Genomic DNA, 14,787 nt, shown 5'->3' on the forward strand with positions numbered 1-14,787 from the left:
CTACACTCACACAGATACACACACGGAGGGCACCCATGCATGCAGGCATGTAGCACATGTGAACACATATATACACACATGTGTGTTCCTGTCTGGCTTTCACCTCTGGGGCTACAGAGATTGGAGGAAATCAGGAGAGGAGACAGGGGGAGCCAAAGGGGAGTATCGAGCAGAGGAGAGGGGTCCGTTAGGAGAAGAGGCCACACTTCCCAGGAGACCAGGGAGCTCCCTTTCCTGCTGCGACTGTCTAAAATCCTATGTTTATCTTCTTGGACTTGGGAATCGATTCTCCAATAATGAAACCAGATGGACTCCGGTTTCAGATGGACATATCTTTCTGGGGGTTGAATTCCTGTGGAGACTTGAGCTGAACGTATGAGTTCTCTGTGGCCCTTCTGGACTCTTCTTGCCTTCAGTGATAAGGGAAGAATGAGGTATACACTCGGGGTTCAGATTTGTATGGAGATGAAATTTATTAGAATGGGAGGCAAAAAACAAAAAACGGAGGGGATCAGTGCGGGAAAGAACCATACATGTTGACGTCCCCCGAACACTTACAGAACTATCCCCTGTTCTTCCTCATCTATAGTCATGAAACTGGTGGGTTTGTTTAATTAGTTATTTCTGATCTCTTTACACTCTCGGAGAATGCAAGGGGTCAGCAGATTTCCGCTGAAGCCACCTCAGAGCTGGGGTGTGCAAATGTGTGGTGACCACATTTGTCTTCTTGTGGCTATTGAGATAAGGTTTTATTACTAAAGACTTACTCATTCTTCTTGCAGACTAGGGCTTCTCCCCTGTGTGTGTCCTCTGGTGTCTGAGGAGGCTTGACTTCTGGCTAAAGCGCCGCCCACACCCCCTGCAGACATAGGGCTTCCCCTCTGTGTGTGTCCTTTGGTGTGTAATAACATCTGACTTACCACTGAAACCTTGCCCACACTCTCCATACTTGACTTTTGCAATTCTTGAGATTTCTACCCCCACAAATAATTTGCCCGTGTTCCCTGGATTCGCTTTCTGGCCTGTTCTGAACTCTTCTTCCATCATTCTTTCTCCCACTCTAGAGCTCCCCATTTGTCCTTTGGGTGGGCTAGTAAAAGCCCTTAGAATCTCCCTCTGCCATGTCCTTTTATTCAAGAGTTTGGACCTTTCTTTGATCTCTTGACCTTTGGTTTTGTCATTACAGCTGGATGGATCAGAATATTGCTGCTCCTGATTCTGATCCCCTGGGCAGGGATTCTCTGATTGGAGGAGTTTTCTTGCAGATGGTCCTGGGAAGTTCTGAGAGGAGTGATTGCGTTCCACATGTTGACAGAAATTTCTGACTTGAAAAGGCCAGACAGCATGAGGGGCATGGATAGATCTCTGGCTTTGGTTCTGAAAGAGGAAGTTTTGGCCGGGCGCGGTGGCTCAAGCCTGTAATCCCAGCACTTTGGGAGGCCGAGACGGGCGGATCACGAGTTCAGGAGATCGAGACCATCCTGGCTAACACGTGAAACCCCGTCTCTACTAAAAAAATACAAAAATTAGCCGGGAGCGGTGGCGGGCGCCTGTAGTCCCAGCTACTCGGGAGGCTGAGGCAGGAGAATGGCGTGAACCCGAGAGGTGGAGCTTGCAGTGAGCTGAGATCCGGCCACTGCACTCCAGCCTGGGGGACAGAGCGAGACTCCGTCTCAAAAAAAAAAAAAAAAAAAAGAAAGAGGAAGTTTTTGGTCAGGGTAGACGTTTTGTTCAGGCCTTACCACATACAAAGGTATGAAGATCAAATGAAAACCAGTCATTCTTCATATGTTAACAATGCAAACTCTCTCCTAGCAAGTGCTGGATGGACCTTTACAGTCCATTTTTCCATTCTACTTTTATTCACTACATCTTAAAAAATTCAGAAATCCCACATCTTGGGCCTTTTCGACACATCAGCCAGACGAGGTAAAACCTCAAGCAGCACCAGGGGCAGCGTCATTCCTTACATAGATGGAACTGCAGTGACCTTCCCCCACAAGTCCTATAGTCTTCCCTGATCACCCTCTGCTACATCCTCCCTCCCTGGTCACTGGGCACTTTTGCTGACACGAGGTCTTCAGTTATTTTATTCTATTGAGAAATAACACTCTTGGTGACTTAGGTGAGATTGTCCTTAGTGACTTCCTAAGAGGGGAAAAGGATCTATTAGGAACACTCAGCCTGGAGATCCACAAATGTGGTTAAAGAGAAGCTGTGTGAGCAAATCTGAATTTGCGTCTCCTCATTCAAAAGGACATATTTGATTGAGGACTGTTATGTGCCTGCTTGTCCATCACGAGGTGGGATTCAGGTTGGCCAACACAGAGTGGTCAGGTCCCACTGACTAAAGGACTCGGTCCTGCTGCCCCAACTAGGTGCATGAACTGCTTCTATTTCAGATTCCACAAATCGTAAAATGAGAATATGCTCTTTCTCAGGCTGCACATCAAGTATTCATGTTTGAGTTATTTCGTTCAGTCTGAGCCCATTTCAAAAACAATAGGAAGTCTTGTTTCAAAATATATCCCTGCTCAGGCTTACCTCTGTGCTCCCCACCTTCATCCTGCCCACCATTCTCTCTCACCTGGAAACTGGAGCAGCTCTGAGGGGATGACCCACTGCAGCCTGTTTTCCAAGAATGAACCAAAGCTGAACTATTTCTGGCCTCAGGACCATTGCACTAGCTGCGCCCTGTGCCTGGAACTATTGGCCCACAGGCACTTGCACTTCTCAAATGCTGTCTCCTAAGAGAAACTTTCCCTGACAATCCCCTGCAACACTCTACTCTCACCTCACACTGACCCCCAGGTCTCACATTGACTCCAGGTCTCATGCTGATCCCCAGTTACTCTTTCTGGATTCATTTTCTTTTTTTTTTCTTTTCTTTTTTTTTTTTTTGAGACCGAGTCTCGCTCTGTCGCCCAGGCTGGAGTGCAGTGGCCGGATCTCAGCTCACTGCAAGCTCCGCCTCCCGGGTTCACACCATTCTCCGGCCTCAGCCTCCCGAGTAGCTGGGACTACAGGCGCCTGCCACCTCACCCGGCTAGTGTTTTGTATTTCTTAATAGAGACGGGGTTTCACCGTGTTAGCCAGGATGGTCTCAATCTCCTGACCTCGTGATCCACCCGTCTCGGCCTCCCAAAGTGCTGGGATTACAGGCTTGAGCCACCGCGCCCGGCCTCTGGATTAATTTTCTTCAAAGCACTAATCACTGTCTGATATTACACATATGTCTGTATATCATCATATGGTTCCCTAATTCACATGTCATCTGTTCAAGAGCAGTTTTTCCGATTGTCTTGATCAATCTGTATTTACACTTCCTGCAACATTATCTGGCACAGAGTAGGAATTCACATGACAGCTAATTGAGATAATGAATCAATGAATAACAGCACATGTATATCATTAATAAACATCACAGAAATGCCAGAAGAAACTACCTTGTTGGGAGAGCTGGTAGGTGTTTGAGAACTTGATTTTTGTCTTTAAGTCTTTCAGTACTATATGCTGTTAAATACTTTGTGCATGAAGTACTTAGAATATAAAATCAGAACAAAGATTTAAAACAATAAAAATTGTTCCAAAGAGGCAAAGGCATATAACATGAATATTTAATTTTGGAAGCCACTGATGTGAAATTTTACTGACTTTAGATGGTATTTTACTCTCCTTAAGAGTTAAGGCCGGGCGCGGTGGCTCAAGCCTGTAATCCCAGCACTCCTCTGGGAAACTTCTGCTCATTCCTAAATCTCTTTCACAATGTCATATGAACTTGCACTTCTGACTACACTGCTCATCCTGCCTAGAATGCTTCCCTGCTGTGCCTAATTAACCATTTTTTCAAAGCCCAACTCCAGACCTACCTCCACCTTGATTGGCCATAAAACACATTGACCTCTAGCTTCTCTAAACTCTAAATTAATTCTGTTTTATACACAGAACTTGGTGCTGGATCATGTGCTCTGTTTCTAGATTAGCACACATCATTCTACACTCAGCCCAAGTCCATCTTTCTTGGATAGGCCTTCCTCTAATCACCCTACAGTTCACTCAGGTGCCATTCACCTGACTTCCCCAGATTCCCAGAGAAACTTAGAAGTCTTTTTCTCTTGGCCCAATAACATAGAACAGTAATAGTTGATTCGTTTTTCTATTCTCTGATAGAACGAGAGCCCATTGTAGAAAGGGGCTGGGTCATCCTGAAGCTCGCTTGTGTTCAAGTAGTGAACTTCACTTCCTAACCTGGAACATACTAAGTGCTTAATAAATGTGGATTACATATATTAAAGCATGAATTCAGTGTCCCCCGTGAATCTAGGCTTCTCAAGGTTTATCTTGGTGCCTCAATTTTGTCTAACATACATATTTATGTTTTGATATCAATAAATCATAATATCTATATATATATTTTTTTTCTAAATGTTTTTTTTTTTTTTTTTTTTGAGACAGAGTCTCGCTTAGTCGCCCAGGCTGGAGTGCAATGGCGCGATCTCGGCTCACTGCAAGCTTCGCCTCCCAGGTTCACGCCATTCTCCTGCCTCAGCCTCCCCAGTAGCTGGGACTACAGGCGCCCGCCGCCTCGCCCGGCTAATTTTTTGCATTTTTAGTAGAGATGGGGTTTCACCGTGTTAGCCAGGATGGTCTCGATCTCCAGATCTCGTGATCCGCCCGCCTCGGCCTCCCAAAGTGCTGGGATTACAGGCGTGAGCCACCGCGCCCGGCCTCTAAATGTTGACGGTATAAAACAGCATTGTATGGAGAAAAATAGAAATAGAGGATGTGAAAATCATTGAAGGAGGCATAATGAGAAAGAAGGAGATCCAGGTTTGTGAGAGATGAAGGTTCTGTCTGAAACTCAGAGAGCTACTGGCCTTACCTCATCCATTTGGCCCAGGATTTATCTTTTCCATCCACATACTCATAGCAGTTTCTCCCCTTGGTGATCGGAGTTTCAGAAAAATAAGGTAAAGCTTTTTAGAGGGTAAAAATCAGAAGAATTATTTTACTCCACTGTCATCAATGGCCTTTGGGCCTGCAGAGCTTCAACTGCCAACTGAGACCACATGGCCTGCACCGTAGTCATCATCTACACATCTCAGTTGGTTTGTCTAGTCAGAGCAGAAGCTCCACAAGGGAGGATGCACTTCTTTGTCTTTGTACCCCTTTGCTCCCAGGTACCCTCTGATCTCTAAATAGGAGTTCCATGTTCATGCAAGGACCCTTGAGTACACAGAGCTAACCATGTTATCCATACCTATATCCTAACATGTAGAGGGTGATATCTCACCAAAGGCACAGAAGGGATGTGGGAAGACAGAAGAGGGAAACAGTAGGCTCTTCTTACCAGCCAGGAGTATCCACTGTTGGCTGCCTCTTTGTCTTCTGTAATTCGGCCCTCACAGGGGCCAAAGTGCAGACCCAGCGGCAGATCAGATGCCTCGTTCCATACTCCAAGTCCAGCCTGAGGGATGCCTGATGGCCCAATTCTCAGCCCCGGGGGCAGACTGAGGGCTGAACGGTTGGGATGCCCTTTGTTCACTGCATTGTCCTTTACAAATGTAGGGGGCCCATGAGCAGCACAGCTGTCAATGAAGAAGTTCTGACACATCTCACAATCTGGAAGTGAGGGAAGCAGGGATTAGGAAAGTTATAATGCATGTTCCTCGATATAAGAGCTTCAGAAAGAGTTCGGTGCTCACATTATTTAGCCCCAATCTTATACTCTAATTCGTTAGAGTGAAGGAATGATTTGTGGGCCAATGATGAAATTATTGTACCAGGACATAACAGCAAGCTGTGAGAGTGGCCAAAAGGGCCGACAGAGGTAGTCATCATGCTGCAGCTCACTGGCCTCTTTGTATGCATGACGCTTTCTTTCTCTCAGGCTATACATCTTTCCTTCAGTCTCCTTCCTCCTGAGCTCTAGGTTGGAGAAGAGTAGATGGGTAAAATTGGGAGTCTGGAGTGTTCGTCCTTGTTTCATAAGAAAATGTGAAATCTCCTACCATCAAATTAGCATCTACCTTTCTACATACTCTAGTCTCCCCTTCTTTACTGCTTCAGAGAGACTTAGACCCCACACCTACACTGACTACAGATGCCTATTCAATTTTAGTTTCTGGCTGTTCTCATTATCCCATTAACCTCCCAACCTTTCTACTTACAAAATGGTTCATTCATGCATTTATTCATTTATGAAATATTTCTTGAGGGCACATTTCATCTTAGGCATTGAACAAAGGCCTGGACATACAACACCAAGAAAGTATAATCTGTATCAGAGATCTTCTATAAACTAGTTGACATGTGATGGGAGAGGAAATGTAGAAATGCACAAAAGAAGATCTATTATCAGAGGTATTTATTGGACGCCTTGCATGTATCAATTCATTTATATTTAATTTAATGATTTCAAGCAATATATGAGCTGTATATACTTGGTCTCATTTTACAGATTACCATTCAGGAGCTCATATAATTTATAAGATTTGCCCAAGGCCCCAATGCTTCTACATGGATTATAACTCAAGTGAGTGACCAAAGTTAATGTTCTTACATGCTGTTCAATAGTGTATCCAAGGCTGGGCATGGTGGCTCAAGCCTGTAATACCAGAATTTTGGGAGGCAGAGGTGAGCAGATCACTTGAGGCCAGGAGTTTGAGACCAGCCTGGTCAACATGGTGAAACCTTGTCTCTATTAAAAATACAAAAATCAGCTGGGCATGGTGGTGCACGCCTATAATCCCAGCTACTTGGGTGACTGAGGCATGAAAATCGCTATTTTCGTGGAGGCAGAGGTTGCAGTGAACCGAGATCACGCCACTGCACTCCAGCCTGGGTGACAGAGTGAGACTGTCTGAGTGAACAAATAAATAATTTTAACAAAATACTGCATCTAACTTCTGCTCTCACAGTTGAGTCCAGCTTAAGCCCAGGCCTATCCAAAGTCCACCCCACATAGGTAGACCGTACTCATCAACCTTTCTAGAGGACATAGAGGGACTAAAGTCCCCCCATACTTTTTCTTACCCAGTTTTAGTCTAGAGTGCTGTCCAGAGGTACTTGCTTCTCCAGGAGGGGACGCTGGTTTCTGAGCCTACTCTGAGTCACTTGTACTCAGTAAATTTGGCGTTCCTGACAATTCTTTCAAACTAGATTCATTATTGAATGATGTCTTGGGCATTTCCTTTAATGTGAGAGTCACATATTAAAAGATAACATGCATTTCTTTAGTTCTTTATGGCTTGCAACGTGTTTTCATATGCATGACTCAAGTTAATGTTCAAACCTTGGAAATACCTAGAGTGTCTAAATACTAGAGGGAAAAGAAAAGGTCTAAGTGGATAGTGAATCTGGGACTCTAACCCATGTCTTAAGGCTCTTTTCCTTCAACTGTCTCTCAAAATGTTCTGTATAAGTTAAAGGGAAGGAGGAAGAATACTTGGGAAGACTAGCTGGAGAATCAACGAGATCTGTGAAAGAAGGGGATAAGGGCTTACAGAGAGAAGGAGGGAATCTTCCAGAAACTAGTAGACTTTTGATGGAAAGGGAAATGTAGAAAAGCAGAGGGACAAAGCACATCCAGAAAATGAGGTAATAGGGCAGTAAGGTTGGGAACAGAACAAAGAGATGATTGGCAAAAATATATCTAGACAACTAAGAAAATGATGTCAAAGTTGCATGTTGCCATATCCTGGAAAGAATATTTGGCTTTGGAATTAGATTAGTTAATTCCTGTACCAATTCTGCTTGTCTGCTTGAATAAGGGTGTATTGTTAGCTAATTCTCTTTAGTTTCCTGATCCAGAAATTGGCATGCATGCTTGCTTTTTTTTTTTTTTTTTTTTTTTTGGAGTCTTGCTCTGTTGCCTAAGCTGGAATGCAGTGGCACGATTTCAGCTCACTGTAGCCTCCACCTCCCAGATTCAAGAGATTCTCCTACCTCAGCCTCCCGAGAAGCTAGGATTATAGGCACCACCACACCCAGCTAATTTTTGTGTATTTATTAGAGACAGGGTTTCGCTAGGTTGGCCAGGCTGGTCTCGAACTCCTCACCTCAAGTGATCCACCCACCTCAGCATCCCAAAGTGCTGGCATTATAGGCAAGAGCCCCCACACCCAGCCCATCCTAATTTTTTAATTCTTTTTTTTTTTTTTTTGTGAGAGGGAGTCTCACTGTTGCCTAAGCTGGAGTGCAGTGGCACAATCTCAGGTCACTGCAGCCTCCATCTCCCAGGTTCAGGTGATTCTCCTGCTTCAGCCTCCTGAGTAGTTGGGATTACAGGTGTCCACCACCATGCCCAACTGATTTTTGTAGTTTTAGTAGAGATGGGGTTTTACCATGTTGGCCAGGCTGGTCTCAAACTCCTGACCTCAGGTGATCTGCCCACTTCCGCTTCTCAAAGTGCTGGGATTACAGGTGTGAGCCACTACCCCTGGCACTAATTCTTAATATTGTAGTGAACACGAAAGATAATAATGTTCACTAAGTGTTTTTTGAGCTACTTAATACAGTATGAATGTGAGATTAATAATTTTCCTCGCTGGGTGTAGTGGTTCACACCTATAATCCCAGCATTTTGGGAGGCCGAGGAAGGCAGATCACCTGAGGTCAGGAGTTTTAGACCAGTCCGGCCAACCCCGTCTCTACAGAAAATACAAAAAACTAGCTGGGTGTGGTGGCAGGCCCCTGTAATCCCAGCCACTTGGGAGGCTGAGGCAGGAGAACAACTTGAACTCAGGAGGTTGAGGTTGCAGCGAGCCAAGATCGCGCCACTGCACTCCAGCCTGGGTGACAAGAGTGAAACTCTGTCTCAAAAATAAAATAAAATAAATAAATAATTTTTCTCACAGACTGGGTGTGGTGGCTCACATCTGTAATCCCAGCACTTTGGGAGGCTGAGGTGGGAGGATGGCTCGAACCCAGGAGTTGAAGACCAGCCTGAGCTACATGGCAAAACCCTGTCTGTACAAAACACATAAAAATTAGCCGGGTTGGGCCGGGTGCGGTGGCTCAAACCTGTAATCCCAGCACTTTGGGAGGCCGAGACGGGTGGATCATGAGGTCGGGAGATCGAGACCATCCTGGCTGACATGGTGAAACCCCGTCTCTACTAAAAAATACAAAAAAACTAGCCGGGTGAGGTGGCGGGTGCCTGTAGTCCCAGCTACTTGGGAGGCTGAGGCAGGAGAATGGCGTGAACCGGGGGGGCGGAGCTTGCAGTGAGCTGAGATCCGGCCACTGCACTCCAGCCCAGGCGGCAGAGCGAGACTCCGTCTCAAAAAAAAAAAAAAAAAAAAAAAAAAATTAGCTGGGCATGGTGGTGCATGCCTGTGGTCCCAGCTACTCAGGAGTCTGAGGCAGGAGGATCACACTAACCTAGGAGATGGAGGCTGCAGTAAGCTGAGATTGAGCCATTGCACTCCAACCTGGGCGAAAGAGCCAGACCCTGTCTCAAACCACCCCCTGCCCCTACAGAAAAATAACAAACGAAAATTATCTCATAGTCCTGATATCATCTCTACAGTTGAAATCTAACTCAAAGATATTTTCGGCATCTCTTGACCCTGTTACTTATAGTTTAATTCATAAACTTGTAATCAGTCATTCAGAAAACACTCAGGAGGCTGTCAGAGGCCCTGAGCTGGGCTTGGGAGTTCTGAGAAGAATCAGGTATGGACTAGACTCCTGAAGAGCTCACAATGAAGAAGCAGCAGGCAGGCTAAACAAATAATTCCAAACAACATGACAGTTCCCTAACTGGAGCCCACAGGAAGGAGCTGTTACTGCCTTCTACAGGAATGAGCATTTGAAATCGATTCCAGAAGAATACATTTTTACTTAATAGGGTGTAACCTATATGAAGTCCTAAACCATTTTCTTATTTGTTGTTTCTCAATCTTCAAACCTGAAACTCCTCAGGGCTGGAAGCTGTTTCCTCTGATCAGAATGGGTCCCTTATGAGGGTAGGGACCCTATCTCCTTCTGGGACCATCCACAGTATGAATTGTCTATTTACTTGGAAGCTTCCCTTAATCAGAGTGTTTTAGTGCAAATCTCACTTTATCATGACAGAGAAAAACTGAGGTTGAAAAATCAGTTGGATGAATGATGTAAAGACATGTGGGTAAGAGAACATAAACTTTAAAAAACTATGAAACTTTTAATGATCTTGTAAGTGCTTTGGAGAAGGATTTTTGTATTAGACTGCACCAACACTGAATGTGAGCCCAGGGATATAATTGAACATTTTTATACCTCAGTTTTCTCATCTGTAAAATGGCTATAGTTATAGCATCTACTTAATAGGTCCTATATGTAAAGTTGAATAGGTACTATACATAAAGTTTATTCATGTAAAATGCTGAAAATAAAGTCTGAAAATACTGAGAAAATAACACCATGGTAGTGATTATTGTTGCTGTTCTTATTAACTCTTAAAATAATGATGACGTCAGACTCTGTGCTAAAGAGATCAGGAAAGGAAGGCAGTAGTTCCTAGGATAGTCTGTACATTCTCCTTCTCTTACCTGTATTTGCATCTATGAGGAAAGTTTCTTGTCAATGGGATTTGGGAAATACTTACCTTCTGGTGTTTACTCTGTTCCACTCTGAAGGCCATCCAAGGAGGTTTGACTAAAAGGTGATGAGAAATCAGTGGTTTGCTTGGTAAATATTTCCAAACTCTAGATTCTCTCTTTTTTTTTTTTTTTTTTTTTGATACGGAGTCTCCCTCTGTTGCCCAGGCTGGAGTGCAGTGGCACAATCTCCGCTCACTGCAACCTCCACCCCCTGGACTCAAGCGATTCTCCTGCCTCAGCCTTGCGAGTTGTTGGGAACTATGGGTGTGCACCACCACACCTGGCTAATTTTTGTATTTTTAGTAGAGACAGAGTTTCTCCACGTTGGCGATGCTGGTCTCGAACTCCTGACCTCAGGTGATCCACCTGCCTCGGACTCCCAAAGTGCTGAGATTAGAGGCGTGAGCCACCATGCTCGGTCTAACTCTGGAGTTTTTCATTACAGACAGAGAATTCTGGATCAGAGAGTGATGATTCCAAGTATTATCCAAGGGCTATTTGGAAATGTTTTCTGAAGTGTGATTAAGGCCTATGCTTCTATTAGTGGCATTGCTAATTTTCTTAAGATTTAAAAAAATAGATAAAACTTCATCTTTGTTTCATCATATCTATTAAGATATACCTAATAAGGTATCTATTACATTAATTTTTTAAATGTAAATTGATCTTTCCTGACAAACACACTGAACAAACTAGGAATAGAAGGAAATCACCTCAACATAAAAAGGTTGTATAAGACAAGCCCCTTTTTTTTTTTTTTTTTTCTGAGATGGAGTCTCTCTCTGTCGCCCAGGCTGGAGTGCGGTGGCGTAATTTCGTCTCGCTGCAAGCTCCGCCTCCTGGGTTCACTCCCTTCTCCTGCCTCAGCCTCCCGAGTAGCTGGGACTACAGGCACCTGCCACCACACCTGGCTAATTTTTTGTATTTTAAGTAGAGACGGGGTTTCACCATGTTAGCCAGGATGGTCTCGATCTCCTGACCTCGTGATCCACTCACCTCGGCCTCCCAAAGTGTTGGGATTACAGGCCTGAGCCACCGCGCCCAGCTGAAAAGCCTGTTTTTAACTTCACAGTCGATGATGAAAAATGGAAAGCCTTTCTTCTAATATCATAAACAAGGTAAGGATTTTCAGTCTTGCTACTGCTATTCAATATAGTCCTGGAAGTTGTAGCCTGAACAATTAGGCCAGTAAAATAAACAAAGGCATCCAAATTGAAAGGAAGAAGTAAAATTATCTCTGTTTGCAGATGACATGATCTTACATGCAGAAAACTATAAAGATTCATTAGCTTGGTGTGGTGGCAGGAGCCTGTAGTCCCAGCTACTCGGGAGACCGAGGCAGGAGAATCACTTGAATCTGGGAGGCAGAGGTTGTAGTGAGCCGAGATCATGCCACCGCACTCCAGCCTGGGTGACAACAATTAGGACACTTGCTCATTATTGGCAGGTAGCATAGTCTGTTTTCTGCTGCTTTCCTAGAATGCAACAGAGTGAGTAATTTGTGTTTTCTTATGTTCTCTGCATTCCCTGACCCTCACTTTTTGTGTAAAGTTTTGTGTATTACCTGATGAATAGAACAAAACTTGTTTGTGCCCATTAAACAGGTAATTCATGTTTTCAAAAGATAAGCATTATCTTTCCTTTATCACTTCTAATAATTCAACTCTGTAGTCCTGATCAGTGTGGCTTACAAACTGGAAGACAAAAGACATTTTAAAAAACCTAATAGCTAAGTTAGTTTTTGAAGCTATTAATATTGCTAAAATTATTGCTATAGAAAAGAGAAAAAAGCATGCTGAATAGAACTCTGTTCTTAGAGATTTCTCCTGAAAAAGTCACATGTTATTTCTTCTCACCTCCATTGGCACAAAAAAAAAAAAAAAAAAAAAAAAAAGCTATGTGGTCATACAAAAATTTAAGCAGGTGGGTTGGAATAGTCAGAATGCATTAATAAAAACTGAACTGAAAATATTTGGAGAACAGCACCAGTGACTATTGTGAATGCCAACATGCATCCCTAACAACCCCGTGCTATTACTCTCCAAACTTTTTATGTCTTGCGAAGTATTAGAACTTCCTATCTGAAGCCATACCACTCAGAGGGACTGCAAAATACATAATGACATCTCCTTTAGGATGTCCTTAGAGAATTCAAGGAAAAGAAGTTAAATAATTTAAAAAGTGCTTTTGGGTACAGCTATTTAGCAGTAGGGGGTAAGATTAGAGATAGCTTGTAAAGATAATAGTAGGGTTTGTGTTAGGATTAGGGTCTGTGTCAGAGTCAGGGCCGGAAGTATGGTTAGAGGTGGGGTCATGGTCAGGGTCAAGATCAGAGTCAAGGTCAAAGTCAGGGTCAGAATTAGGGACCAGGGTAGGGATCAGGGTTTAGGGTCAGAGTCAAAGTCTAGAGACAGGATTGGGGTTAGGATTAGAACCAGAGCTTTGTTCTCCTCAGGACCCACCCGAGAAGAGGCCATGGCTTTGGAGCACCTGGCAGTGTGTCCACAGTGAAGACCAGAGTTTCGTTGTCCTCAAGACTGACCTGGGGAGACATGGCTGCGGGCCAGTGAGGAAGGTGAGGCAAAAGCTTCCTGTCTGCCCCCATGTGCTAAAGAGGGAGCTCTGCCATGGGCTTTACTTCACACGTTATGTTCTACAAGTCTTGTTTTACAAAAGCATCCTTTCCTCGAGGCTTTGGTTGCTCATCATCACGGCGTGTCATAACACGTGATAAGATTTGGGTTTGCTTCAGCAGGAGATCTTGGTATAGAGAAAGGAGAAATGCTTAGAGCCACTGTCAGGACAGTTGGGATGAAAGCTGGAGATGGACAGAGGCTGGAGGAAACATGTGCACTCCCTGTAAAAGCTTTTATTCATGTTTTCATTCCTCATTTTTCTTACAGTGTTAAATTAGTAAAAATAGTATTGAAAAATTGAAAAGTAGGCATATTAAAACTTGCAACATTATTTAAGTTTAAATATATTATTTGTACCTCATCAACGTTTTTTATTTTGTTGAGAAAGTCAAAGGTTAATTGGCAGCATATTTTAAATAGTAGATAGAATAATGTCTGTTTTATAAACATTGACATCCTACATTACATGTGTGAACCCTGAAAATCTGAGACAGGTCTCAGATTTTTTAGAAAGTTTATTTTGCCAAGTTTGAGGATGTGCCCATGATGCCTCCGCAGGAGGTCCTGACAACACGGGCCCAAGGTGGTCGGGGCCCAGCTTGGTTTTACACACTTTAGGGAGACATGAGACATCGATCAATGTGTGAAAGATGTACCTTGCTTCAGTCCAGAAAGGTGAGACAACTTGAAGAGAAGGCCAGACCGGGAGCTTCCAGGTCATAGGTAGGTAAGAGACAAATGCTTTCATTCTTTTGAGTTGCCGGTTACCCTCTCCCGATGAGGCACTCAGATACGCATTTCCCTCGGTGAGCAGACGGGTGACTCTCAGAGGGAGTCCTGTGTTGGAGACAAGCATTCTGACCTGTAGCTGATTGCAAGAGCTTTCAGGAAAGCATCAGTGGGAAATAATATCTAAATGACAAAAGGTATGAAATGGCTGTGATGAAAGATCTGATGAGAGTTCATTATACCACAACTGACAAAGATATCTAGTTTTTTTTTTCTGTGGCGTACCTTTAAAATAATAACTGCAATTATGACTCATAACTCTATACCAGCACATAGCATGAATAAGGAGGACGTTGACAAATTTCCAGGAATTTTATATAATTTCTGAAAACATAACATTTTACCCATACAAATATAACACAGGGAAGGTTAGGTATCTCTTTTTATTTGTATATTTTGTATGGTTTTCCTTATAAAATATTACATCCTATTTTTCTTGCAAAACATGCCCTACTTTTCTTACATACTTTGCATGGAGTTGTTTCTAGTTATTCTATTATTTCTAGTAGTGTTTTTTGTTTTTTTTTTTGAGACAGAGTCTCACTCTGTCCCCCAGGCTGGAGTGTGGTGGCATGATCTCAGCTCACTGAAGGCTCTACCTCCTGGGTTCATGCCATTCTCCTGCCTAAGTCTCCTGAGTAGCTGGGACAACAGGCGCCTGCCACCGTGCCCAGCTAATTTTTTGTATTTTTAGTGGAGACATGGTTTCACCGTGTTAGCCAGGATGGTCTCAATCTCCTGAAGTCGTGATCCACCCATCTTGGCCTCCCAAAGTG

At 43.7% G+C, this 14,787-nt stretch overlaps 1 protein-coding gene across 1 annotated transcript; it reads right to left on the reverse strand.

The window, feature by feature from the left end:
- Positions 1–1,195: 1,195 nt before the first annotated feature.
- Positions 1,196–13,140, reverse strand: PRDM7 (PR/SET domain 7). Its single transcript, XM_077984769.1, is given in 8 exon segments — positions 1,196–1,313; positions 1,315–1,377; positions 4,883–4,941; positions 5,342–5,622; positions 5,827–5,928; positions 7,036–7,192; positions 10,592–10,641; positions 13,077–13,140. Coding segments are annotated over 8 exon segments (894 nt in total).
- Between the last annotated feature and the right edge of the window lie 1,647 nt (positions 13,141–14,787).

Source organism: Macaca mulatta, chromosome 20 (genome assembly GCF_049350105.2).
Source record: "Macaca mulatta isolate MMU2019108-1 chromosome 20, T2T-MMU8v2.0, whole genome shotgun sequence".
Lineage (NCBI taxonomy): Eukaryota > Metazoa > Chordata > Mammalia > Primates > Cercopithecidae > Macaca > Macaca mulatta.